The 27,487-nt window shown below is 51.7% G+C and overlaps 1 protein-coding gene across 1 annotated transcript; it reads right to left on the reverse strand.

The window, feature by feature from the left end:
* Positions 1–1,784: 1,784 nt before the first annotated feature.
* On the reverse strand, positions 1,785–25,291 carry RBP1 (retinol binding protein 1). Its single transcript, XM_032630478.1, has 4 exons — positions 25,039–25,291; positions 24,321–24,499; positions 4,683–4,784; positions 1,785–2,023 (listed from the first exon to the last, which is right to left on the reverse strand). Exons 1-4 carry the CDS (start codon positions 25,109–25,111, stop codon positions 1,970–1,972), a joined length of 408 nt encoding a protein of 135 aa, XP_032486369.1. The 5' UTR covers positions 25,112–25,291; the 3' UTR covers positions 1,785–1,969.
* Between the last annotated feature and the right edge of the window lie 2,196 nt (positions 25,292–27,487).

Raw genomic sequence — 27,487 nt, forward strand, 5'->3', positions numbered from 1 at the left:
TCAGGACCCCTACATCACATGCACACTCACACCAGCAGGGCCACACCATTGAGACCCCCGTCAGAACCTAACTGTTGGGTTGAGGCATTTATGTATTGGGAGTGGAAGTCTGATGGGGTCTCAGTACCTGGGATGGGATGGGAATGCCTGGATCCCCAACAGGTGTGGTGTTCAGTCAGTGCCCGGCACACAGTAGGCCTTCATTAAACATTTGTGTGGTGAATGAACGAACGGTCTTTACAAGAATCGTTGCCTTTGAGTTCTCTACCCTCAGGGACAAAAAGACCAAGGTCACAAACGTGAAGGGGGTCTCCAGGATCTTAGGCCATTCTGGGATTTCATCTCCTTGGTGTAGGCTAGGGAAATGACCTCGGTGATCAAAAAATTTAAACATTTCTTATGTTTGTCTAGGGCAGGGTTTCTCAACCTTGACATACTGGGCTGGATGATTCTTTGTTGTGGGAGCTGTCCTGGGCATTGAAGGCTATTTAGCTGCATCCCTGGCCGCTACCCAACTAGATGCCAGGAGAGCCACCCCCCAGCCCAAGGCGTGAAATCAAGGATATCTCCAGGCTTTGTCAAATGCCCCTGGGCGGGGGCTGGATTACCCCCAGGTTAGAAACACTGGTCTAGGGCAGTGATTCTCACCTCCAGTGGCATACTAGAATCACCTGGGGAGCTTCGAAAAAAAACCCTGATGCCTGGGTGCCACCTTAAGACATTCTGATGTAACTGGTCCTGGGTAGTGGCCTGGGTACACGGAATTTTAAAAGCTCCCTAGGTAGTTCTAAGATTTAGCTAAGTCTGAGAGCCACTGATTTAGCACTGGGCAGCCTACAAGTTTTATATGCATGACAAGCCTCACGAACCCATCTGTGTAGGAAGGGAGCGGGATTATTACTGTGAGTTTCTGACTAGAGATGTGAGGTCCAGAGCAATGTGGTAGCCCTGTGAGTGGTGGTGTTGGGATTCCATCCCAGCACATCTGACTCCTAACCCAGCGCTCTTCCCAAAGGGCAGGGCCCAGCCTGGGCAGGTTTGGTGTTCAGGGTCCTCAATGTGAGTCTTTCCTTTCCCAGTGGTTCTTCCTACCCATGGTGTCCCCCCTCCTCACTCAGTGTCCCCATTTCTTTATGCAAAGGCACAGCTAGCAGTCATTTACACTTTAGTGAGAACACGAGGCTGCTTTTCTTCTTCCAGGGGGATTAGCAAGTTATGCCTCATCCGTAACAGTGAAGAGGAAGGCTTTACATAAGCCCATAGATGGGGTGCGGATGGTTTTGGGGTGATGAGGTGTGTATTCATGACATCTCTGAAATTAAATCCAATTGGCAATTGTCTTTCATTAACGTTCACCTCATCCTAGCTTTGAGTTTAAAATTCTATCCAGTTCCATTTCGTTTACAAACAATTTTTGGAGCATCTCTTGTACACTTGTAAGCGCAGTCATGAAGTCACTGTTGGTCTGACCTTAACAAGGCTCTAAGTTCCGAGGTAGAGGGCATCCTGGCCTGCTTCTGGCACTCACTACACCTTGGCCCTGACTGGACATATGATATGGTAGGTACTTAAAACACAGATGACTGAATGTCAGGCCACAGACCCGGGACCCAGGCCTGTGCCCTGGAGAGAGACCGTACAGGTGTAACATCGGGACCAAATCTGCAGGCGTGTGGCTGAATCTCTCCCATCTGCTCAGGGCTGGCGTCAAGAGCAGCCAGCTTCAGAAGCCTTCAGAGAAAATGTGAGCGCAGTGGGGTTTCAAAGCTTTTCCAAAATAGACATATCGAGCAGAGACCACTTTTATTGGGATGGCTTCGTTTGAAGAAAAGGGAAAGAGACAAAGCCAGGAGAGACAGACTCTGCTAACAGATGCAGGCTGGCTCTCTGCCCCAGGCTGAGCAGAGAAGGGGACCCTGTCCCCCACTTCCTTGCCACTCATTCCTCGAGACTAAGGTATGTTCAGGCTTCAGTTCACCTTTTTGAACACTTGCTTGCAGACCACACCCTGCGCTCTCATCTCCTGAAACAAAAACAGATTCTTGTTATTGGCCAAAGCAAGGTCACACTTGGGGCTCAGAGGATCCAGGGGCAGGGACGTGGAAAATACTCCGTGACTGCTATTTCTCCCCAAGAGTTGGTCTGAACTAGACAATTCCTTGGCGAGTCAGTTGAACTGGATCAGTGGACATCGGTCTTGGCTATGCACTACAGACAGAGCTGGCTGGAGACAGATGTGGCTCAGAGCTGACTGACAGGACTCTCAGATGCCTCCCTCCGTCTACTACCCTCGACAAGCCAAAGGCTTTAAGAACGTCAGGCCTGAGCCCAGGTCAGAGTCTGTGTGCAGGGCTGCAAGAAATCAGGGCCAGACACAAGGCTCAACCCCCAAAGGGGTCACTGCAGACCAGGTTTGCAAACCAGCATGGTGGTTCCAAGCTTCAGCCGCACGCCAGAGTTACTGGGGGAGTTTGAAAAATGCCTGGGTTCTAGGCTAGACTGGTATCAGTATCTCAGAGGGTGAGGTCCTGGAATTGCTATTTTTAAAAGCTCCAGGGTAGTGCTAAATGCAGCTAAGAAAGTCCATGCTCTGCCTCCAGGGCAACCCCTGCTGAGTGTTGCCAGCAAGAATGACAGCACAGTGTCGCCGCACCTGCGGAAGCTTTTTGTTTGTTTGTTTGTTTTGGTAGGAGTCTAGAAATCTGAATATTTATGTGACATCTCCTAATTTTTAAATTACTGGCTGAAGAAATTTGAAGCCCACGGATGGCCAAATAAAAGAGGCCTGTGGCCCGCACTTTGCAACCTCTGGCAAAAAGCCACAGAACTACTGAGCTGACAGGGCCAGTGGAGATCACATAACCTACCCTCATTGCTCTGCAGTTGAGGAAACAGAGGCCCAGGAGGGAGAAAGGCTCAAGGTCAGACATTGCAGCCCAGGCTCTACACGAGCCGACACTGCCTCTGAATATGATGTGTCTCCTCTCAGTGCTCACATGTCCCAAAGCTCCTGCAGACCCTGACCTTGGCAGGAGCCCTATGTACTAGGATGGCGTTTTGCAGATGAGGTTGAGGGAAGGAAGGCACCTCCCCAAAAGTACGCGGTGAGTCAGAATAGACCCCAGGTCACCTGGACGAGGCTCCTTTCTCAGAAGGAAAGTAGCTGGGGAGTTCCAAGGTGGCAGAAGGAATGACAGGAGGTCTCTGCTCAGAGGGCAGGTGTTATTTTTAGCCCCCCAGAGGCTAAGGCCCCTACTCTGGATTTGGATGTGCTTTATCCAGACAATGGATAGAGTAGAAGTGGCTTTGATGAGCGATCCCAAGGCTGGAGGACAGGGTGAGTGGGGCCCACACCTGAGCCGAGAAAGGCTTCTCCTCCTCCAACCTAGATTGTAGAGATTGTAAGCAGATAGGGTAGGGAGTGCCCGGACATAAAGAAGCCATTTTTGGCCTGAGCCATTTTGTGATCTAAGCCTGGCTACAGTGCTTACCCTTGAACAGGTCTCAGCAATTACTGATCTTAAGGGAAGTGAAGAAATGCAGGAACCAAGGAAAAGCAGTCAAGGTCAGTGACTTGTTTATCACAGTTCAGTGATAAAACAGAGGCTTGGTTCTTCCTCAAGGAATACACGTAACCAGCTTTGAGTTCCTCGGGAACTAAGGCCTACACGCAGGTGGAGGATGGGATTATGATGTGGACCTTTTCTGACCCTCATGATTTCAATCAATTAAAGCTTGGGGCTTCCCTGGTGGTGCAGTGGTTGAGAGTCCGCCTGCCGATGCAGGGAACACGGGTTCGTGACCCGGTCCGGAAGGATCCTATATGCCGCGGAGCGGCTGGGCCCGTGAGCCTTGGCCGCTGAGCCTGCGTGTCCAGAGCCTGTGCTCTGCAACGGGAGAGGCCACAACAGTGAGAGGCCCGCATACCCCAAAAAAAAAAAAAAAAAAAAAAAAAGCTTGGACTCTGTTGACCTTTGCCCCATTTCAATGCTGAATTCTCCTCTGCTTAAGCCCCTTCATGAATACACATGTGCCCCTGGTTTAAAACTTCCCCAATTTTGCTGTTCAGGGAGACACAGCTTTGGGAAAGGTCCCCGGTGTTCTCCTCACTTGATCCAAGTAATAAACCCTTCCTTCTCCGGATCGCTGGCTTGGTTGTATCTTTTGGCTCGACACGCACCAAGAGGTGAGCCCAATTTTCAGGTAACAAGATCATGTCTTGAGAATCTTAGAGAACTCGCCTGGCTCTGGCTAGCCACAATTTGACATGGTGAAAACAGGTATCATTTGGGAGCAAATGTAAGTTCTATCTTCTGGCTGTGTTACTTGGATGTGAGCCTCTGTGTTCTCATCTCCAAAATAAGAACCTTAACAGTACCTGGCCCATCGGGCTGCTGAGACAATGGAAAGAGATACAGAATGCTCCACATCTCATGCTTCGCAGATGCATCTCCTCCCCTCCTCCCTCTGATTGGACAAGTGGGTCAGCCTAGACCTTGAAAACACATTGCTCAGTTTTTAAAGTCACTCAAGCATCTTCCCCAGGGCCTTGGAAGTGAAGCTTCAGAGCAGAACCAAGGTCCACCCATGGTGCATACTTCCAAAGTCCATCCAGACCCCAACATGACCAGGGCCTCTGGGGCCCAGCTTGGCTTACCTACTCCCGTACCCCCGGAACCTACCAGGTGCAGCTCGTCACCCTCAATCCACTGGGTCCAGCCACGTCCCTCCTTCTCGCCCTTCTGCACACACTCGAGCTTGTCCCCGTCCCAGCTCACCGTGGTCTGCGGAGCCAAAAATCACAGTTGTCAGTCTGGAGCCAGCGGCCCCTGGGCGCTGGGGGAGGGGCAGCCCCAACCTTGAGAATCCAGGGGGCGCTCAAGTCAATTTCATTTCAGAAAATCTGCAGCCTCATACTCCTTGTCCATCACGTGCTCTTATTAAAGCAGGCAAATCGGGTTTTTTTTTTTTTTTTTGGTACGCGGGCCTCTCACTGCTGTGGCCTCTCCCGATGCGGAGCACAGGCTCCGGACCCGCAGGCTCAGCGGCCATGGCTCACGGGCCCAGCCGCTCCGCGGCATGTGAGATCTTCCTGGACCGGGGCACGAACCCGTGTCCCCTGCATCGGCAGGCGGACTCTCAACCACTGTGCCACCAGGGAAGCCCGCAAATCGGTTTTAAACTTCACAAAAACCTTCATAAATTTCATTTAAATGGGTAATTAGGGGAGAAAAGGTCACTGGGGCGGGAGCTGTCGGTGCAAAGGCTGAGAATGGGGCTGGGAAGGGAGGAGGGGTTTCTGAGGGTTGAGCGCACACGAGGTTTGGGGGTGCGTGAGGGCTGCTGGCCTGCATCTCGGTGGTGAGAGGTAGACTTCTTAGAATATCCTGCTCATCCCCAGACATTCATTCATTCATTCACTGTTTCAACCTTTGCAAGGTCTTGGGACACCAAAAAAGAGGCCCCCCACCCGCCTCAAACATCTTTTCACTGCCTGGAGAATGACCTTAGATATACATCACCCTCTGCGGGTACAAACGGCAGCTCTTCCAGGCACTCTCGGCGCTGACTCTGGATCCTCATGACTGTCCACGTGGAGCACGGGCTAGCATCTCTGCTCTACAGATCAGGCTACGGGACTTGCCAAGTCCACCCAGGGGTCAATGGCAGAGCCAGATCTGAACACGGATCTGTGATGTTCAGAGGTCCCCCTCCCCACTGGACTACGCTGCCTCCCTAGGTGCCCAGCGTCACCAGAGTTACAGACCAGAGGCTGCGGGAGCCCAGAGGAGACTCAGGGAAGGGAGGCGCTGGCAGGAGAAGGCACCAGGCTGGGCTTTGAAAGACAGGAGAGCGAAGCGGAAGCAGAGACAAGCAGGCGCTGGGAGAGAGCGTTTCTCTGCGGACCACGACCAGACAAAGGCACAGAGATTGAACAGCGCGGGGCGTGCTCAGGAAGCTCCTCAGGCAGGTTCCGCATTCCAGGGGACCGTGGGGGAAAGAGGAGGAAGCCCCCGGTCTGCCCACCCGTCTGGCCTCCACCCCTGCCTCCGGCCCCACCTTTGAGCGCTCACATCTTCCCTGAGCCCCGCATGCCCCGCCAAGTACTGGGCGTGCTGAAGGGCAGACAGACAGCAGGAGGAGGCCCAGCCTGTGCACATGGACCCACCCAGAAATACAGGGCTCGAAGTGCTGGAATTTAGAGGGGAGATGGTCCAGGAGCTCACACAGGTCTAGACTGGTACCTGTGTGCAGTGGGCATCTCCCATATCCGCAGCTACCCACCTGCCATCCACATGGGCCCTGCCTCCCCCTGTAGACGTTAGAACCCCATTTGCCCCTTCACTGTGTGGCTCTGAGCAAGTCCATCACTTTTCTGGCCCCCCCACGTCTGTCATATGAGGTGTCAGAGGCCATGAACTCAGAGGCCTTGGCTTTACAGAGGTAAGGTTCTAGGATTCTTCTGTTCCTGCCATGCTCAGCTGAGAGAACAGGCAGCTAGAGCCTGATAAAGATTTAGGAGAGAAAGAGGAATCTGGGAAATGGGTGTGGAGTGAGTGGGCCTCTCCCTAGGGAGCACCACCTCCCCCTTCCTCCCCAACCCCCAGTCTCACTGTGGATCTCTACCGTCCTCTACTGTTGGGATGAAGAATGCAATGAGAGACGGGCACAAGGGGGACAGGTGGAGCCAGTGTGCCCTCAGCTCTGCACAGGCATCAATCTGCCCTCTGCTCCTGGAGCCCAGAGGGGGAGGGGCACAGGAGGACCTGGTGGGGGGCAGGCGGTTCCTCACCCTGGTGCACAGATCACTCGGGGCACATGTCCAGCCCCAAGCCAGAAAGAAGGTCCCACCTCCAAGTCAGGACAGAATGAAGTGAATGTCTGACGAGGTGGGTCGAGGGTAAAGGCCGCTAACGACCTCAGGCCACAGACAAGATGCCCATTCACTGGGTGCCTTGTCCATGCCCAGACTGTGAAGGGAAGTGGGGACTGAAATCAGACGGTCCTCAAATTCAAGGAGCTCGTAAGAACACTTGGCCTCCTCATCAACTGAGCTTCTCTTCATGAGTTTATCCCGAAGTCTACCCTGCACACTGAGGGCTCCAGACGCTATCAGAGGCCAAGAGAGACTCACTGGTGCTCAGTTACAATAGATACACTTCTGTCTCTACCGGAAATATTAGAGTCTATGAGCATATTCATACCCTCTGTCCTGGAAAACTCGAGAAATGCTCAAAAAAGAATATAGTAGTAACAAGAATACCTAAAATCTTGTTTCTTCAGAGATAATTAGATTTTGGTGTATTTCTGTCCAGTCTTTATACGTGTGTGTGTGTGTGTGTGTGTGTGTGTGTGTATACACACACACGCACACATATATTTTTGTTTTTAAAAAGTTCGGATTGCATCATTTATGGTTTTGCACTCTAGTTTCTTCACTTGATAGAAGCAATTTTCCATTTCAACAGATATTCTTCATAAGCATTATTTTAATTGTTATATAATATTTAGGAAATGGCTATGTAATTCGTAGTGTCCACCTAGCACAAAATGAAAATGAGGGCTCCTTTTTAAAAAATGATTAAGAATTTTAAGACAGTGACAGCAGAGCATTAAACCAAGTGAGGGGCCCTTCTGGGCACAGAAGCCTCTGGGACTGCACTGGTCACAGGCCCATGAGGACAATCCTGGTAGTATTTCATTGTACATACATACTTACTTAGCCCATTACCTATTCTTGGACTTTTAGGTTATTTATAATTCTGTGCTACTACAAAAAAGACTTCCTTGTATACAGTTTTGAGCACAACGTTTATTTAGAATAAATTTCCAGAGGAAAAACTGTCACATGAAAGAGTGAGCATATTTTTAAGGGTTTTGATAAGGATCACCACCTTGATCTCCAAAAGGCTCACACCTGCTTCCCTTCCAAGGTCAATGTCAGAGAATGAGCACGAAAGAGATGTCCATTAATAGTAAAGCAGGTTAGGTGCTTCCCTGGTGGTGCAGTGGTTAAGAATCCGCCTGCCGATGCAGGGGACATGGGTTCGAGCCCCGGTCTGGTAAGATCTCACATGCCATGGAGCAGCTAAGTCCGTGCACCACAACTACTGAGCCCACACTCTAGACGCCAGGAGCCACAACTACTGAGCCCACGTGCCACAACTACTGAAGCCTGTGCACCTAGAGCCTGTGCTCCGCAACAAGAGAAGCCATCACAACGAAAAGCCTGCACCCTGCAACAAAGAGTAGCCCCCGCTCACCGCAGCAATAGAAGCCCGCGTGCAGCAACGAAGACCCAACACAGACAAAAATAAATTAAAAAAAAAAATCTAAAAAAAAAAATAGTAAGGCAGGCTAGGGAGATTGGGATTGACATATATACACTTACATGTATAAAACAGATAACTAATAAGAACCTGCTGTATATAAAAAAAATTAAATTAAATTTAAAAAAACCCAGTAAAGCAGGCTTTGCTCCTGTGCTAACATGTTACACATTCTGATTCATTTGACATCTTTTAACAGGGACCGTTTGGATATAGATAATAAAACTACCTTACCAAAAGAATGATGGATGGTGCAATTTCAGGCTTCATGATAGATCGAGGGATTCAGGGAGCGGAAGGCTCTTTGAGTGTAGAGAACCCTTTCTTAGAGCCCTACAAATCAGGCCCTCAAAGAGAAGGATCCTTAATGCACAAATGTTATGTCAGTGTCCAGAGCAGGCACTTTCTCAAGCCCCGAGTTCCCGCTGACTCTTGACCCAGAGTGAGTGGGACAGAAAAGAGACTATTTTCATCTGTACTGGATATACAGAGGCTGAGCTCAGAGAGCTTAAGTGACTTTCTCAGTGTCACCCAGCTAATGAGGAAAACAATTTGGGCTGGAACACGGGCCTTGCGTGATTCAGTGCCCCCTTGTTTCCCAGGCCAGGCTACACACCCAGCCAATGTCTGCTCAGTTTTTTGGGGGTGCAGAGAAAACATGGGCATTATGCTAAGACTGAGCAGCCCCCGGGAGGAACACACTTCAGTTCAGCCCAACCATTGCTGGGTGTGGGGTGCTGGGAGCCAGAGATGTGTCCTGAAAGCCCCTGGGCTAAGAGATCACCGAAGAGACGGGCAGACAGAGGAGTGCCAGGCAGTTACGGCTCAGGGTGGTAGGTGCTGCCATCAGGGGAAGCACAGGGGCTGCAGTGCCCAGGAGGGGCCCTCACTCTCAGAGGAAACGCAGCTAGGTTTTTAAAATGGGAAGGCATCCCAAACAGAGTGAATAACGACAAGCAGGCCAGTGCTGAAGGAGGGGCAAGTACGAGGCTGGGGGGTAGACAGGGTCATAGCGCCAGACTATAACTGGGACTGTGGCCTGGAGCATGTTTTCAACGCCCCCCAGTGCTGCCTGCGCCCTCACATAGCCCCATGGCTCTGATCTGCTGGGTGGAACACTCCCCAGTGGGCCAGGGAGTCTGCCGGGCTGTCCTCTGGGAAGCTCAGCTGTAATTTACCCTGGGCTTCAGGTACCTGCCGCCCTCCCACCCTGTATCAGGTTGACCCAGTGTTGTCAGCATCGTCAACAGACCTGGGTCCTCTGTCCCTAACTGTGTGGAATGACCTTGGGCGATAGGATGAACCTCTCTGAGCCTCAGTGCCCTCATCTACAAAAGGGGGATTCATGGTACCTGCTATGGCAGACTGTTCCATCGGGGCTCCCAATGGGTCACATGACATTCACGCCCTTGTGAGGCCCCACCCACATTGATTCTGGCCTTGGCTGTGCGACTGGCTCCGGCCAACAGGACAGCAGCCAGCGTGAGGTAAGAGGCGCCTTCAAAAGCCCTTGTACGCTGGGGGCTCGTCCTCTCGGGACCCTCGCCTCTTGGAACCGAGCTGCTGTGCTTTAAGGAAGTGAAGGCTATTCTATTAGAGTGAAAGCCCACATGACCTGTCGAAGCTGAACAATAACTAGAGCCTTTCTTTTTTAAGTTGGAGATTTGTGAAGAAGTGCCGGACAGGCTATTCACCATGGCTAAATGTTTCAGGAGCTCCTTCTTTTCCGGGAGACTTGGCTCCAAGAGGAGAGCCTGCAGGGGCTGCCTGCTGAGCCGGGTGCCCGGGAGCCCTGCGATGTCCGCTTCCCCTAAAATTTAATTAGTCTTTGTTTAAAAAGAAGATCTATTTGGAGACTCCCCACGGACAGCCGCGATGGCTCTGAAAATGCGATTTAGTTCTCCCACTTTGCTGTTCCATGTTCACATGGATTTTCCTTTCTAAGCTTTGTACCCTGTGGGAATAAACCAGCCATTTCTCAGAGGATCAGATTTCTCCTAAGAACAGAAAAGGGGGGCGGGGAGTCAGGGAGCAGGACCATCACCTACAAACAAATGAGAGGAAAGAAGCAAAAGAAAGAACGTTGGGAGGGGGATGTGGCAAACAATGGTCACTTGTTTCCTTGTGACACGAAACATAGCTTCTGGTAACGAGGACTCCTTCTGTGACCTCCCTCTGTGGTGAGCAGCCACCTCTGCCACACCAGGCAAAGTCTGGGACGAGGCTCAGCTTGCCCTGTGAATGCAGATCTGAAAGGGTCCTTAAGAGGTCAATCAGTTCAGTCGCCCAGCTTGGACACTCACCATTGCTTAATCCATTTAATCAGGGTCTAGTGGGGGAGTTTCAGGCAAGAAGATGTTTCTGGTGCTTTTCAAGTGACACAGGAAGGCAGATGCCAGTGGGGGCTGAGGTGGGCATGGTACCAACCATGGGGATAGGCAGAGGCTGCCCAGAACCCCACTTCTGGGAACTCCACCTTGGAAACGAAGCCCAGACAAACCCAAGAACGGGGGGAAAGTGTGGCCACCTTCAACTCCCCTCCCAATGGTAATTCTCACCACCTAGACCATCTGAAGTCTGCAAAAGAGCTGGTGCCCAGGGCAGCTGGTTCTAAAGCAAAGCCGGTCTCACTTTTCTATTGAAAACTAATAACCTCCAACACTTTGGCCTTGTCAGCAGCTTTCCCGGAGATACATGCACCAAAGGGTGAGTGAAGACAGCTTTGTATTACTCTGACAGGGGACTGTCACTTCAAAAGCCGTTATCCAGCTCCCCTGACCACTTAGAAACCCGAGCTGGCCCTGGGGTGACATAGAAAACTCAGCTCCCGCAGGCAGCCTGGGGAAGCTGGCTCCAAGGAAGCCTCGAGGCCCCTCACCCTGTATGAGTGACCTATACTGGGAGTGACAGACCGTTCCCACTAAATGGACTCATCTCTTGGCAGTGACCTGGCATGAACCACAAATAGTGGGATTCAACTTGGCTGCCAAGAATTTGTGACGTTCCTTAAAGCTCCCACGTGCCCCAAACATCCACTCTCACGAGCAGGGGAAAGATGGATCAGCGGTCCCCCCAACTCGCCCACCCAGCTCTGGGAGGCCCTCTGCTTACAGAGCCACTTCCCAGAGGGCTGGGACTGGACCTTACTGTCTCTGTGGTTCCAGAGCCAGGTCCTCAGAAGGGAGGTCTTGTCCATGGCGGTTCTGCTTGCAAAGGGCAGAGCCAGGACTGACCCAGGTCTGACTCCCAAGCCTGTGCTCTTTAAATTTAAGGGGGAAACTGAAAAACCAGACAGTGACTAGACACTTTCTAAGCTGACGTGAATCGCTAAAAGATACAAACTGGCCATTCCTCCTGGAGTTTGATGTCACAGTGTGCTTCACCCTTTGAGGGTTTCTGGAATAACGAGAAGGTTCTCAGCCTCCGGTGCCTGTGAAATAAGTGGGTGGGTGGGAAGGGCAGGGAAGGTAACTGAGAACCTGCCAAGTGCCAGGTGTGGTGCTGGGGGCTTTCCACCTCAAGATTTAGAACCAATCAAAATTAGGCTTGTTAAGTAACCAGCCCAAGTCTCCTTGGGGTTAGGGCTTGAGCCATCATTTGAACCCAGTTCTTTCTGGCTGAGTCCATGAGCTGCCCTGCCTGGGAGGTCAGGTTGGGTGAGCCTCTGATCCTTTCCCAGGGGAACGGCAATGACCTAAAATCAGCACATTCGGGGGAAAAGCCGATTCATTCTGTAAGCATATTACAGCTAGATTAATAAGGCCTTAAAACACGAACGAGTAATTAGGCACATAAAAGCCATTAGAAGCAACAGCTACAGACCAGTAAAGCCACAGCAGGGCTTCGTGGGCATGGGCAAATGTGATTCCGACACCATGAGGAAGCGGACAGCGAATGATAACACGATTCTTAGGACAAACTAAATGATAAAATTTAAGACTAACGTTGACATGAAATATTTTAAATTCCTTAAACATTCCAGAAAGTGCCCAGGCTTAATTTTAAAACAACAAACCATCAGAAAGCTCAAGGCCCCATGAGGCCAAGGTTCTGGATGCGGCGGGTGGGGGGGGAGAGTGAGGCTGGAGAAGGTCACAGGGATCCTGTGGAACTGGGCTCAGTCATTGCAGGGGCCCAGCACTGAGGGTGGCCCTAAGGGTGGGCTGGACCCAAGCTCTGCCATGGAGCAGCTCAGGCTGGAGGGAAGACACGCATGTAAACTGGCATCAACAGCACCTGTGTGTTGTGTGCTGGGTACTTCCCGGTGTAAGTAATAACAGCAGTGTCATTATCACCATCACCATCATCACCCTAAAATCATCTATTTAATACTCACTATGTGCTGGGCAGGGTATTAAAGTGTGGGTCATATCAAGTTGATTCTTTAAACCTCCTGGAGCAGTTATGCTTCTCCCCATTTTACAGATGTGGAGACTGAGGCTCTAAGGTCACCCAGCCATGAAGTACGGAGATGAGGTTTGACTCTACAGCCCATGCTCTTGGCTACTGGGCTCTGCGGTTCCCTGGTCTAAGCTGACCCTTAAATGAGCAGTAAGGCTTTGCATCATGGTTCTGCGTAAGGAAGCATCATTTAGCAAATGCAGGTGCCACACCTGCACACCAGCCTCGTGTGCTAGAAATAGAGGCAGGGAAGGTGAGGATTCTGTTCTCAAGAGCTCACAGACTATTGAAGACAAGCAGACAGAGAATTCCAGCAAAACGGCAAGTGCTGGGTAGAGGCAGGTGATGGTGATTTTGTCAGTGGGAAGGCACCTCGTCCGCCTCTGAAGTAGAGACAGAGGTCTATCAGGGAAGGCTTCCCGGAGGAGGTAATGCTGGAACCGACACCAAAAAACATCAAGAGAGTCAGGTGAAGAAGTAGAAACTGGAAAAGAGGAACGAGGGAATCCCAGGCAGAGGGGACAGCCTGCACAGAGGCAGGGAGGTCAGGGGCTGCATGAGTGAGGCTTCTAAATGGGCTTTGCCAGGCTGGACTCTCATGGCATGACACTCCCCAGGGAGTGTGATCCTGCACCTCTGACCCTAGAAGTTACCAGAGTCTCTTCTTCCTCACTTCACACCTACGTGGCTCCAACCAGCCAAACCTGATACAATGGAAAATCCAAATATTTGCTTAGCTGGCAGGCGGAGCTGGCTTTGCTACTTGGGCAAGTGTAAGAAATCGGCCTATTCTCAGGTTCACCTGCAGTGGGGGTGGAATAAAGGAGGGGCCGTCCTGCCAGAAGGTGCTCAGAGGGGCTCAGGAGGGCAGAGCCCACCCAAGGCCTCACCTCTTCCACGAGAGTCTCCGGCCCCTATTTTCTATCTTTCAAGGCGAACAGAAACAAACAGTTCCCAGAAGATAAAAGATGGTTGCTCAGTAACCAGGGAAGAGACAGCAGGTCAGGGTCTCTTGACCAAGAGTTCTCTGGGCTCTGGAATCCTTTTATTCACTGTAGGATACCAGCCCCTACCTCAGAATCTATGGCAGAGAAAATGCACATTACCATTTGTTGAATCAACAGAAGAATGAATGGTGGAAAACATTCCAGGGGTACTCTTGTAATTGACACCTTTTTGTAAATGACAAAATATCCCAGGCCTATGTTTCTTCTTCCATAGATTAGTCTTACATAAACAAGTTAACCACTGGAGTGACATTGGCCCCGAGTTTCTGAGGCCTGGCGCGCTTAGTCATCATACCAGGAAGAGCATGAGTCATGGTTTCAACCCCCTTCTCCCCAGCTCTGAACCCATGTCCCTACTGCGCCCACGTGAACATCTTCCTACCATGGATGCCATTGCCATTGAACCTGGCAGGCTGTGGGGCTCGTCTGGCCAGCAGACAGCAGCTTGCCTGACTGAGCTGGGCGTTCAGGAGGGACCTGAAGATGGCCTTGGATAGAGGCGGGCCTGAGCTCCAATCCATCCCCACCTCTTTCTAGCTGGGTGACCCCAGCAATTTACCTTTTGAGCCTCCATTTTTTCATCTGCAAAATGGGGCTAATGAGTCCCGCCACAGAACAGAGCCACCAGGATGAAATGAAACAAGGGGTCGCAAGGACCTGTTGCAGCTCTGGACTCTCAGTAAGCACTGGTTTCCCCTCTGCTCTTGGCCTTGCGGCCCACCCCACTGCCCCGCACCGTCCTCCATCAGGGTGGAGAGGCAAGTGCCCTTTCAGGCCAGCCTCTGAACATGTAACCCCGCTAGCTCTTCTCTGGATGGCCAGGTGTCCCTTCACACATCGCCACCTCCAGAATTTGTCTTCTGGAGCACACAGTTTACAAGGTGAGAGAATTACTAACAACAGCTCGTATTGATGGAGCAGTTGACTGCAGGCTTTCTTGCATCCAATCCTCATTGTGAAGTAGCTTGTGAAGTAGATCCCTTACTTGATAATAACTCCCATTTCACAGACAAGTGAAGGCACAGGGAGGCGAAGTAACTTGCTTAATGCCACCCAGTTTGTAAGTGGCGGAGATGGGATTCCAAAGATGACAGTCTGGTTCATGGACTGAACCGGTTATGACACAGCCGGACTGCCAGGTCTTCCCTCAGAGGGAGATGGGCTGTGAACAAGTAAGAGCTTAGAGGAGGGCCAGGAACAGCTGCCCTCAGCCCGGAAGCCGCAGATCTCGGCCAGCAGCGCCAAGCCTGGCACATAATAAGCATGAGAGACATTAACTGTTATTATTATTACAGGCAAGAGATATTCAGAAGATGGGGAAAGGGGAGAGAGATATTAAGAAGCAGAATCTATGGAACTTGTGGACTGATTGCCCATAAACACTTACCATTTATCTTCACAGCGATCACTTTCATGGCTACCTAGTGGTCTACGGAATTAAAAACCCACAGTCACTCTAACGGCCTGTGGTTCCTGGGCACTTAGGGACACCAGCAGAAGGCAGCCTGTTCTGTAAACCACACAAAGTTGGGAGTCAGAGAGATCTGAAGTTCAGTCCCTGGGCTGTAGTTAACTGGGAATGCGACCCTGGCAGGACCTCAGGTCCCTGTCTGTTAAATGGGAGAGTAGCCCCTCTGTGCTAGGATTGTTGGAGGGCTGAATACATAACATATATCAAGTGCTTTTGGAGGTGGGTGCAGGGCTGAAGGTGAAGCCCTGCGCCACTCCCAACACTCTGAGGCCATCCTTTCTTCCTTCAACTCACACGCCAGCCTCCCACGCAGGGTCTGCCTTGGGTGGCAGGCAGCCCAGGGAGGTGGAGTTCCCACCCTGCCTGCAGAGACCCAGCTCCAGGCACCACATACCTTCTCCCACCCCCACGGAGTCCTTGTGGGCTCTCCTGCTACTTGAGATCAGCCAGAAACGAGAGCCCAGCCCTGACAGACCTGCAAACTTCAGCCAGAGAATAATATTCCAACTCCCACTGTGTACTCACCGGACACCAGGCACTGTGGTCACAGCTTAGTTTGCATAGAGCACACTGAACTTTTCTAAAGTATCTTCCACCCGACGTGCTCCCCCACTGAGATGTGGAGTCCATGTCCCCTTCCTTGGGAAGACGGGTGGGCCTTTGTGACTGCTTCAACCAACAGAGTATGGCAAAATTCTTGCTATATGACTTCAGAGGCTAAGTAGATTATAAGAATGTCATACACTCTGCCTTGTTCTCTTGGCCCTCTCGTTCTCAGAACCCACTGCCATGTTGTAAGAAAGCTCAGCAGCCAGTAGAGAGTGAGTATGAGTGAGCCATCTGGAAAGTGGACCCTCCAACACCTCACGGACATTGCATGCCGCAGGGACAAGTCACCCCCTTTGAGCCCTGCCTAACTGCAGATTCATGAAGAAAATAAACAACTGTTATTGTTTCGGAGTTTCGGAGCACTAAGTTTTGAAGTGGTTTGTTACATAGCAATAGAAATTTGAAACAATTCATCACCGCATTTAATTTTCACAACATCCCATCAGTGGTGCTACCTCTGGCTCCTTTTTACAAATGAGGACACTGAAGTCCAGAGGGATAGAGTACCTTCCCCAAGGAAACACAGCTGGAGAGTGGACCCAGGATTCAAATCCAGGTTCATCTCAAAGACAAGCCTCCCCATTGCTCTGCTGTATCCCATGCTTGTCCAGCTGAACACACTACGGGTATCACTTATTCGGACCCTCAGTTGCAGACCATCATGGGCTGCTGCAAGTTTGGTGTCCCCAGGCAGACTCCATCCACAGGGACTGCATCTCTCCACTCTCATTCATCCCCCATAACTGGGCACCCTTAACCCCAGCACAGGCTTATTACACTGAATCATGACGAGACCATCGCTGGAACCCGGGCGTGGGCCAGCCCACTTCCTCATTTCTCTTTCTTAATAGTTATGACAAGCACGATCTTTGAACCCACGGCATCGGCATTAGTCAGGAACTTGTTAGAAAAGTTCTTGGTCCCTGCTCTAGACCTTCTGAATCAGAAACTCTGGATGTGGGGCAAGTTCAAGTCTGAGAACTACTGCTTTAACTACTTACGTGGTTTTTAACCTATGATCTGTGAGCTCTGTATGTCATAGGATGTTTTTAGGTGCAAGCAACAGGAAACCAGTTCAAATAGTTTCAGGGGAAAGAAAGGGCATGTATTTGCTGGTTCTAGTACAGACGAAAAGTCTCAGAATGGCATTAAGTGTCAGGAGTTCCAGCAACCCTCCGATGCTGAGGTGTGTCTCTCTCTCTCTCTCTCATTTCTGCTTATCTACCAGCCTCATCTTATTTTCTCCTTCTGTTGGACTTCTGCATGCAGCCATGGAGGGTGGCAGGAAACGTACGACTGGCCCAGTGCAGGTCAAACGCACAATCATGGGACAGGCCACGGGATACTGTCATGGCCCTGGTTTAAGGTGCTCATCCCAGGAGACACAATGTACTGGGATTTGCAGCTTCACCAGAACCCACAGGTAAGTAGGGGTCATTCCCACCAAATAAGGGGAGCAATGACGGTCAGAAAAACAAACAGCTGTAATCCTCCAGTAAACATCTGGCCAACACAAGTTCGCTTTGCCTGCAGTCTAGGGTATCAGAAGGGCTTTGCCCACTTATTGCACATAGTACTGTGGCTTCACCAGGCCCTGTCTTCTGTGCTATCACCATGGTCCTCAGAATTTGCTGTGAGCCGGGTGAAGCAGCAATCGTGATGCCCATTTTGCAGATGTGAAAACAGAGGCAGCGGGTCCAGTCATTTAAGGTCACTTTGTTAACTAAGTAATAGAGGAGGATTTAAAACCAGATGTCTGACTCCACTACCAGCACTCCTTCTCCACACCCCCAAGCCTTGTCAGTACTGTCTGTGCTCACCTCCAGGTTGCGATGAGCCTCACAATAAGGAACTCCACAGAGCTCCATAGGAGACCTTGTAACAGCTTTATAAATAAACTAGTTAGAACCCTTCCTCTGCCACCAGCTGGCTGGATGACCTTGGGCTGATTCCTCAACTCGGAGCCTCAGATTCCCATCTGTAAAATGGGCATAATGATACTCACTGAACAGCATTTGCTGTGGGGACCAAAAGAGAAAAAGTGCTAAAATCATCTGGGACAGGCATGGCACTCAGTAAGGATTTAGCACGTTATTTTCCTTTGTTCCTGCCTAATAAAAAACAAAACCTAACAAACAAGTGTGATTCTTGAAAGTTACTTTGTGAATTTTATTTGGGTTGCTTTAATTCTTCCTTTTGTAATCCTCAAAAGTATGCTGCTGACACCGATTTCAAAGGTCGAAGAACTTTAGCTAAGACATGAAAGAGACTCCGTGTTTCCTTCCTGGAAAAGACCCTGCCAAATGCTGGGGGCCTGATCTGAGCAGGGGCGGCTCTCAGAAGGCTTCCAAATCCAACGGCATTCTCAGCTCTGCAGCCCAGGGAGTGAATTCTGCCTTCGGCAAATAAGAACCAAAAAAGAAACCTCTTTAATGAATCAAGAATAGGATCAGAAGAAAGCTGGCAAAAGAATTTAAACCAAAGCATTAACAGCAGTTTGGTAGATATCATGTATTACCATATATACTTAGATGAATGGATGGATGGAGGAAAGTCAGTCAGGGAGGGAAGGGAAGGAAACATGTAAGTGCTGATACGGAAGTGAGAAAACAATGTGCTAAGAAGTAGATTTTTTTTCTTTCTTCCTTCCTTCCTTCCTCCCTTTCTTCTTTCTTTCTCTCTCTCTGTCTCTCCCTCTTTCTGTCTTTTTCGGCTTTAGATAGAAATATTGACAAATCACCTTCTCAATAACTACATGGCTGGATGGCTTCTATATTCGAGGAAGATTTCTGCACAGATCCACCAGAAACAGTAACAGTGATAACGTCTGGGGGGTGGGAATGAGGCCAAGTAAGGGAAGGGGTCCTTTCCTTTTCAGTCCACTTTCTCCTGTGCCATTTGAATTCTTTTTTTCCTTTTACAGTGAAAACAAAGAAAGCAACAGAGGGCTGGAAGTGGAAGGCAGGCTCTGTGGAAGGGGTCATCCTGAGTTCAAGGCTGGAGATGAAGCCAAGGCCTCAGCCTGGGAGGAGGTGCTGGCTGCTGAGGGAACATAGCTGCCTCCCCCAGGGAAAACCTGACCTGGTGTCCACAGGGATGACAAATGGCCCTTCTGCCCCCACCATGCAGAGCCAGGCTCCCGGCTGGGAATTCTGCCGAGGCTCGTCTTCTCCCACAAAAGCTTGCTTGTGCCGGGGGAGCTGGGAACCAGGAACCCGATCATTCCTTGTGCCGAAGGGCTCCCTGGCCCCAGCGTGAGGAGCGGTATTTGAAGAGAAGGAGCATCTCCTTTTTGGAAGGTCCCCACCCTGCCAAAGCCTCCATCTGCTAGATTCAATAAATAATACTGGTTTCAAACTGAACCTGAGATTTCATTTTAATGGATAAAGGCGTGCAGGAGGCGGTGGAGAAAAGCTGAGTCCAGTCTTGATACACTTCTACCAAAACCACAGCCCTGGCTACTTGTGGTCATGTAAAGATCTGAATAGAAAAGACTGCAAGTGGGAGCTGAGCGATCCCGGCTACACAGATCTGAGCCCCTCCACCCATCAGCCTGGGGAGAGACCGCAGAGCCATTTCAGGTGGTTCTGGGCATGGACTGCCATGTCCACAGGGGTCCAGCGACGGACTAAGCCAGCATGTGGCCCTCTACACCTGAGTGCCTAAGAAACATCATGAGTGTTGTCCACTTTTTACAGAGACACAGGTACAGAGAGGTTTCTTTTCTCCAAAGCGGTGGTTCTCAAGGTTTAGTTGCACCAGAACCACCTGGTGGGCTTATTGAAACCCAGATTGCTGGCCCCGCTCCCAGAGTTTCTGATCCACCAGGGGTCTGGCTGGAGAATCTGTGTTTCTAACAAGTTCTCACGCTGCTGCTGCCGCCGCTGCCAGTCTCAGCTTCGGGAACCACTGCTCTAAGGAACACACGGTGCAAACAGTGACTTACGGCTGTTTGATCTTTGACTTTAGGTACCGGGTTGGGGGAGGGCTGTGGAAGAGTGGAGAAGGTCCCATCTTAAAGAAGGAGCTGCGACAGTGTCCTGGGCATCCACAGGGTACAGGAATAAAAGGGCACCCAGCATTTTCAGCAGTCTTGATTTTACTGGGGTACAAACAGCCAGAAATATGGATTTTTCTATGACATCTTACAATCTTTGGCAATCATTGGCAACTGGCTCTTAAATTTGTCAAACATTGTGTGAGCCAAACAAAACACATCTGCAGGCCAGATTTCATCCTCTGGCTGCTGTTCCAGAAGACAGATAAGGTTCCCACGGAAAGAGGCAGGAGCAGAGCTCTCTGAGCCTCTGGGCCCTTTGCAGAGGATGGCAGCCTGACCACGCCTCTCCCAGAAGGCTCCCTGGGGCATGTCGCGGCCACATCCAGGCTCCCCACTGGGTCCTCAGCACTGCCCTCTTTCCCAGCCACACCCTGCACTCTGGCCACATGAAGTCTTTGCAGACTGCACCTCTGTCCCGGATGAAACCCCTCCCAGCCAGGCCTTTTCTGACCTCTGGGCCTTTGTGCACGTGGTTCTCTTCGCCTGAAATGCTCTCCACATCCGCCCTAATTCTTACTTGTCCTTCAAGGCCGCCTCAGCCGTCACCTCCTCCCGGGAGCCCTCCCTGACCACTGCCTGTCCCCCATTCCCCCATCCCTGCCCTCCTAGCCTGCTGTGCTTCCATCACTGCACTGGGCTGTAATGGCCTGAGGCTGTGTCTGTCTCCTCCACTGGCCTGGGTGCTCCAGGAGGCCTTGCTGCCTCTGTGTCCCCGGGCTTGAGCCCAGGGCTGGTGTGGGACAGGTCTGAAATAGCACCTTCCAAGTGCTGTTCTCTTGGCCTTAGCCTTCCTCTCGTCCCCTTTCTGTTCGCCTAATTCCTGCCTATCCTTCAAGCCACTACTCAGACTCTACTTCCTGTGGGAACAGCCCCTGATCTCCCAGACCCGGGGGGGCCCTCCTCTGCCTGTCCTTCTCCATCAACACACCATCTCAGTATGAGTGACTGCTTTGGTCTGCTGCCCACACTACACTGAACTCCACGAGGGCGGGACTCTTGTGCGATTCATCTTAGTAACGCAAGGGCCACAAAGACAGAGTGAGCACCACGAAATGCTTATAGGACCAAGAAAGGAATGAACAGAACAGGTGAGCAATGAGATCCTTGTAATGTGCTGGGAAGTACATGTTAGAATGAGGCCAACCTGATGCTGAGAGCTGGCTTCCTCCAGCCACTGCTCCCGGCTGGTGGCTGCAGAGCACGGGGATTAGAAGGGGTAGTGGTGCGCTCTCTTTGGCAACCACCTTGCCCAGGACCCCCCGAGGGGGGTCCCCGAGGACCCTCCAGGCCTTGGCCATGTGGTCTATTGCAGGCAGCTCCCCTTCATTCACAAGCACGAGGCTGGACAGTTGCCATCATTCTATTATCCTAGGCTCTCCCCCAGCCGTGCTCTTCCCTGTGGCCCCCCTCCAGCTGGGCAGCAGGGGAGAAGGGCTTCTCTGCAGTGCAAGGGCCAAGGGAAGGCCAGAGCAGAGGGCCGTCCATCCTCCCAACAGGCAACAGCACGGTTAGCGCGTGCCATCTATAATACTTGGGAGGGGGCCGCCCTGAGTCCCGGGACAGCAAAGGTGACCACGAGTCCTCATACAATGTCATTGAGTTTGCCCAGCTGCTGGGCTCCCTGATCTGTTCACCTACTACTGTCCTAATGCTTAAGGGCCGAAAAAAGAGGGTGGCCGTGTGCCCCTTCCTTTGTGTCCAAACCCATCCCATCCACCTCTTTTTTTTTTTTTTTTTTTTGTGGTACGCGGGTCTCTCACTGTTGTGGCCTCTCCCGTTGCGGAGCACAGGCTCCGGACGCGCAGGCTCAGCGGCCATGGCTCACGGGCCCAGCCGCTCCGCGGCATGTGGGATCTTCCTGGACCAGGGCACGAACCCGCGTCCCCTGCATCGGCAGGCGGACTCTCAACCACTGCGCCACCAGGGAAGCCCCCCACCTCTTTTTTGTTACAAGTAACTGGAGAAGTCACCACCTCCAGAATTCCTTCTGAGATGCCCTCCTCTGGAGCTTCCCTTTGTCACCACTGATCACACTGTGTTCTGACTGTGTGTGCGTCTGTCTCTACCACAAAGACTGTGAGTTCCTGGACATCAGAGATTGTGACATGTTCCGCTGGGTCAGACCGCATTCAAATCCTCCCTCTGCCATTTCCTTAACCTCCCAAGGTCACACAACAAGAAATCCTGCCTTGGTTTTCTTATCTGTAAAATGGGGTTGAAACCAGCATTGTGAAGATTCACTGAGTTAAAATAAAATGGGAAAGGTACTTCAGCCTTGAAGAGTACAGGCATACCTCGTTTGATTGCACGTCAAAGATATTGTGTTTTTTACAAATTAAAGGTTTGTGGCAACTTTCATCAAGCAAGTCTATTGGTGCCATCTTCCCAACAGCATTTGCTCACTTTGGGTCTCTGTGTCACCTTTTGGTAATTCCCGCAGTATTTCAAACTCTTTCGTTATTTGTTACGGTGATCTGTGATCAGTGATCTTTGACATTACTATTGCAAAAAGATTACGACTTGCCAAAGGCTCAGATGGTGGTGAGCATTTTTTTAGCTATAAAGTAGTTTTTCTTTTTTTTTTTTTGGCCGCGCCACCTGTGGGATCTTAGTTCCCCGACCAGGGCTCGAACCCGTGCCCCCAGGTTTAGAGGTGTGAGGTATAAACTACTGGACCGCCAGGGAAGTCCCTAAAGTAGTTTTTAACTAAGGTATATACACTGTTGTTTACACAGAATACTACTGCACATTTAATAGACCACAGTATAGTGTAACCATAAGTTTGATATGCACTGGGAAACAGAAAACTTCGTGTCACTTGCTTTATTGTGATGTTCGTTTTTTTGCGGGGGTCTGGGGCTGAACCTACAATATCTCCGAGGTCTGCCTATATTAACTAGTATTACTAGGTGATCAATAAATGTTTCATACAGTAATGGATGAGGGTGGGACTGAAACAGCGAAGACAATTAGCCAAGTAAGTGTAAGCCAGCACATTCCAGAGGTGGCAGTGACCCAAAATAAATAGAGATGTTTGTTGTGCCCTGTAAGTACCTCAAGAGTGGGCTGGCACAACCTGACATTTCCCTACAACAGTAGTGTTTTCTCCCCACGGTGGCCTCTCCAAGGATCCTCCCTGGCGGCCACCCCTCTTCCGCCACCATTCCAAGCGCAGACTCAGACACTAACTCAGATCCCCTTCAGATGAATCAACAAGTAGGGGGGTGAGTCATCCTGGCCCGGGGTTCCTCATCCCCAGACACCGGCACTCCTTCAACCACAGTCCTGACAAACCCCAGACACCTGGTTTCTACAAAGGGTAGCCACAGAGGAGCCTGGCCCCGAGCAGGAGTGTGGGCCTCAAAGTGCAGTCTCTGGAATCTCCTCTGGGAGCCTCAGTCATTGTAAAATATGGGATTACTAACCCCTCCCTCACTGGGCTGTGATGTAAAGCAGCTGGCACAGTGCAGGGCACAGAGCAGACTCTCAGTAAAGGGTAGGAGGGGGAGGGGAAGAGGCGTAGGGGAGAAGCTTATCAGTAAGCAAAGCAGCTCCCTGGGGGTGGGAGTGAGCTAGCTCTGGACCCAGGACTGGGAAAGGGAGACCCGGAGCACCCTGACCTCCCAGCGACCCCAAGAATGTTGATGGAGGCCCCGGGCTGACCTTCCGGAGGCTGCTGTGGTGGCGCTAATTGGGGTCTCCGGGTCACCAGCTTCCCACCCTTGGGGGCAGGGGGCTCACTCCCTTCCCCCACTGTTGCCTCCTCTGGCCTGGGCTGCTGTGGCACTGACCTACTGAGTAGGTTGTTGGCTGCAAGCTTCAAAGGAAGCTTGGGGGCAGCGGAGGACAGGGTGGGGAAGGGGGTGGCCAAGAGCCAAACCCCACTTTGGGGATGAAGAGGGGCAGGTCAGAAGGCAGAGTCACGGTGCCCCCTGCTTCCTAGAGTGGCTTCGTGCTAGGTCCTGTAGGAAGTTTACACTTCAGAAGGGTTGCCTGTGTTTCATCTTGCTTTCCTCCCTTCTCTCCTTCCTCCCCCAGCCTACAGTTCAGCCAGGGAAGAGAGTCAACAGATTTGCCTGGAATTCCTGCGCAGCCCCTCCCTAGCTGTGTCACTCTGGGCATGTTGCTTCGTCTCTTTGAGACTGTTTCTTCATCTGTAAAATGGGCGTACTGAGACCTCCTTCAGAGGTTGTTATGAGGATTAGATGAAGGCAAGTGTATAAAGCACCAATGCAGGGACACAGCAGAGACTCAACAAACCACAGCTTTCATTTCGGAGGGTATGCTTGATAAGTCGAGAGCTGCCTACCTTGGGGGCTGGGAGCGTGAAGATCTTGGGCCCCTAAGAACACAAAGGTGCTTGCTCCCCTCTCAGATGAACTAGCCCTGCCTTCGGTCAGGACCCCTGGGCAGCAGATGCCCAGGTGTACGCAAAGCCTCACCATGCACTTGCGGTCGTCTATGCCCGTCAGATCCTCCTCAAACTCCTCCCCAACCTGGAAGTCCATGATGTAGTTCCTAAAAGTGCTCAGCGTTCGGATGATCATGTGGTCGCCATTCTGTACGATCTCTTTGTCTGGCTTCAGCAAGTTGGCGATTTTGCGCAAGGCCACGTTGACGTCTGCAGGGAGCGCAGGGGCAGAAAGGAGCAGAGGGCTGACTGGAAAATTCAGAGAACTGTTGCCAAGGTAGCGGGCCCTAGGAGCCCGCTTCTCCCCCCACCCCCCCCCCCCCCCGACCCAAGAAATCCATCGGGGTCCTCTGCTCGAAGAGCAAGGCCTCTGCGTGCAGCTAGCTGGTCTGTCTTTTTCTTTCTTTCTTTTCTTTGCTTTTTTTTTTTTTTTTTTACAACAAAGTTTTCTACCCTTATGCTAACCTTTTGAAAACTAAAGCTGCCAACCAAGCCCAGCTTTCCTAATGAAATTATCCACTTCGAGAGCCAACCATCAGACACTGACCACCATGAACCCTAATAAGCCCCGTCCTCCAATTCGCACTTGCTGGTCCCCTGGAGACGCCCCTTCCCCGGTCGGGGTGCTCAGGACGGCGGCTTGGCCGGCGGAGGCAGGCGGGTGGGTGGCCGGCTCGGGAGGGCGCCGGGATCCCACCCCCAGCGGCCCGGCCGGGCGCCCCGGGCAGAGCGCGGCGGGCAGCGCTTACCCAGCGCGCGCAGGTACTCCTCGAAATTCTCGTTGGCCAGCATCTTCCAGTACCCGGTAAAGTCGACCGGCATTTCAGGGGGCGACTGGGGCCGGAGCGGGACAGAGCGGGCGGGAGCAGATCTGGGCTCGCGGTGCGATCCGGGTGGTGGGCGGCCCGGAAATGTGCGCCCTCGGGGGGCAGGGGCTCGTGGGGCGGCGACAGCTGGATTGCAAGCGCGCACAAAGCCAGCGGGAGGATCCACCGTAGCTGTCGCTCCTCCCCCCTCAGCGGGGCGGGGCCGGGGATGGCGGAGGGCCAGGTTGTCCCAGGCCCGCCTCCGCCTAGTTCAGACCTTCAGTTTCCTTTCCTAGGAAGGAAAAGGAGATGGCGGTGGAGGTGAGGGGTGTTTTATTGATTCCAACTTTTCGGTTCCTGCGGGATTCCTTCAAACGCCTTGAACTTCTCACATTCAGCGGCCACTTGAGGGTGGGGAAACATTCTCCTGCGTTTGCTGGAGTGATTAGGGAAGGAGACCACGTACAGGCTTACAGCGCGGGTGGCCGGTGGGGATCCAAGATCCAGAAAGCTGGGCAGTTCAACTCCGGGAAAGAAAAGTTGGGCACTCCCCACATCCCTCCCCCAAATAAAAGCAAGGCTGGGAGACTTCTCTGGTGGCACAGTGGTTAAGAATCCGCCTGCCAATGCAGGGGACACATGTTCGATCCCTGGTCTGGGAAGATCCCACTTACCGCGGAGCAGCTAAGCCCGTGCGCCATAACTACTGAGCCTGCGCTCTAGAGCTCACGCGCCACAACTACTGAAGCCCACGTGCCTAGAGCCTGTGTTCTGCAACAAGAGAAGCCACCACAATGAGACGCACCTCAACGAAGGGTACCCCCTGCTCGCCGAAACTAGAGAAAGCCTGCGCACAGCAACGAAGACCCGACGCAGCCAAAAATAAAAAGTAAAATTAAAAAATAAATAAATTAAAAAATAAAAATAAACAAGGCTGATGTTGCTTGAAGTAAGTGTGGTTAAAAAAAGGCCCTCTGCAGAGTGAAGTTTGAGATCCACTGCTTTATGCAAATGTAAGCAATTATCAGTACACTGTCGACTTTCCCCTCCGCTTTCACCTAGTGGCAGTCCAACACTTCACAGTGCTGTGCACTTAGCTTTCTTCACTTACTCTGTTCTGGAGACCTCATTCTTTTGCAGGATATTCCATTGTGTATCCAGCTTGTCCCCCACTGCTGGACATGTATGTATATATTATGCTCCGATCTTTTACTATAAGAAGCAGTACTGCAATGAAGATCTTTGAGCACATCTTATTTCTCACTTGGTGAGTATGTTATGGTGTTTTAAAACCTCTGTCTTTGCCAGCAAGGAGATGACATAATCATGTGGGTTGACTTTTTGACCTCTATTAAAGACTAAACAACTCTTTTAAATTGCTTTTTGCACAACTCACAGCCTAGGTGACAGCAGGTACATTCTCCTCCCATTCTAGCTCTACAATGGCTCCAACCCCACCCCCTCCCCGCCCACCCTCCCCAGGCTCTTGTGAGTCTTCACACTACATCTGGCTGAGTTAGGAAAAGATACCTCTTCATCAGAGTAGGGGCAGCTTCATCCCAGGGAGTGGCTTGGATTTCAGCCTCTCTCATCTGACCTGCTCTACACCAGGGTTTCTTAACCTTGGCACTGTCTCCAGTTTGGACCGCATAATTTTTTGTCGGTGGGGAGGGGTCTGTCCTACGTAATGTAGGAGTTTTAGCAGCATCCCTGGCTTCTACATGCCAGATATCAGTTGGCACCTCCCACAAAGATGTCTCCAGACATTGCCAAATGCCCCAGGCCGGGGGCCAGGGGGGGCAAAATCACCCCTGGTTGAGGGCCACGGCTGTGGACAGCTGTAGCCCTCATCAGGCCTGTTTCCCATCTCATCTCACGCTCACACCATCAGCCGTTCACACAGGCCTTGGCTCTGCAGCCTTCCCTGGCCAGCCCAGGGCTCATCTCAATGGGACAGTGGGCAGCCTATCCCCGCCCCGCCCAGTCTGAAGGTGCACAGCAAGGGCCGGTCAGGGCTGGCTCTCTGCCATGCCCAGTGGGTCCCCTCGTGCACTAGGCAGAGGCCGCCCCTTCCCCACCTCTCTAGTCGGTTCTCCTTTGTTCATCCCAAGAAGCCAAGGTCTGGCCGCTGCCCCCTCCCCTGGCAGCTTCGGTCATCTGCTCAGCCAGCCTCAGTCTTCTGAGCTGGCCCATGGCGCTTAGTTCAGCCTGCTTTTGCCCGGTTCCTGTCTGTCTTGGTCTAGTCTCCCAGTGGCTAAGTATACTCCTGCCCTGCTGGGTCTCCTCCCAGGAGGGCTCTCCCAAGTGTAGCCCCTGCTGGCTGTGCTGTTACCTGCAGCTGGGGGCTGGTTGTGAGGGAAGGCTTTAGAGGCAGAACACTTGGTTTGAAGCT

This window comes from Phocoena sinus, chromosome 4 (genome assembly GCF_008692025.1).
Source record: "Phocoena sinus isolate mPhoSin1 chromosome 4, mPhoSin1.pri, whole genome shotgun sequence".
NCBI lineage: Eukaryota > Metazoa > Chordata > Mammalia > Artiodactyla > Phocoenidae > Phocoena > Phocoena sinus.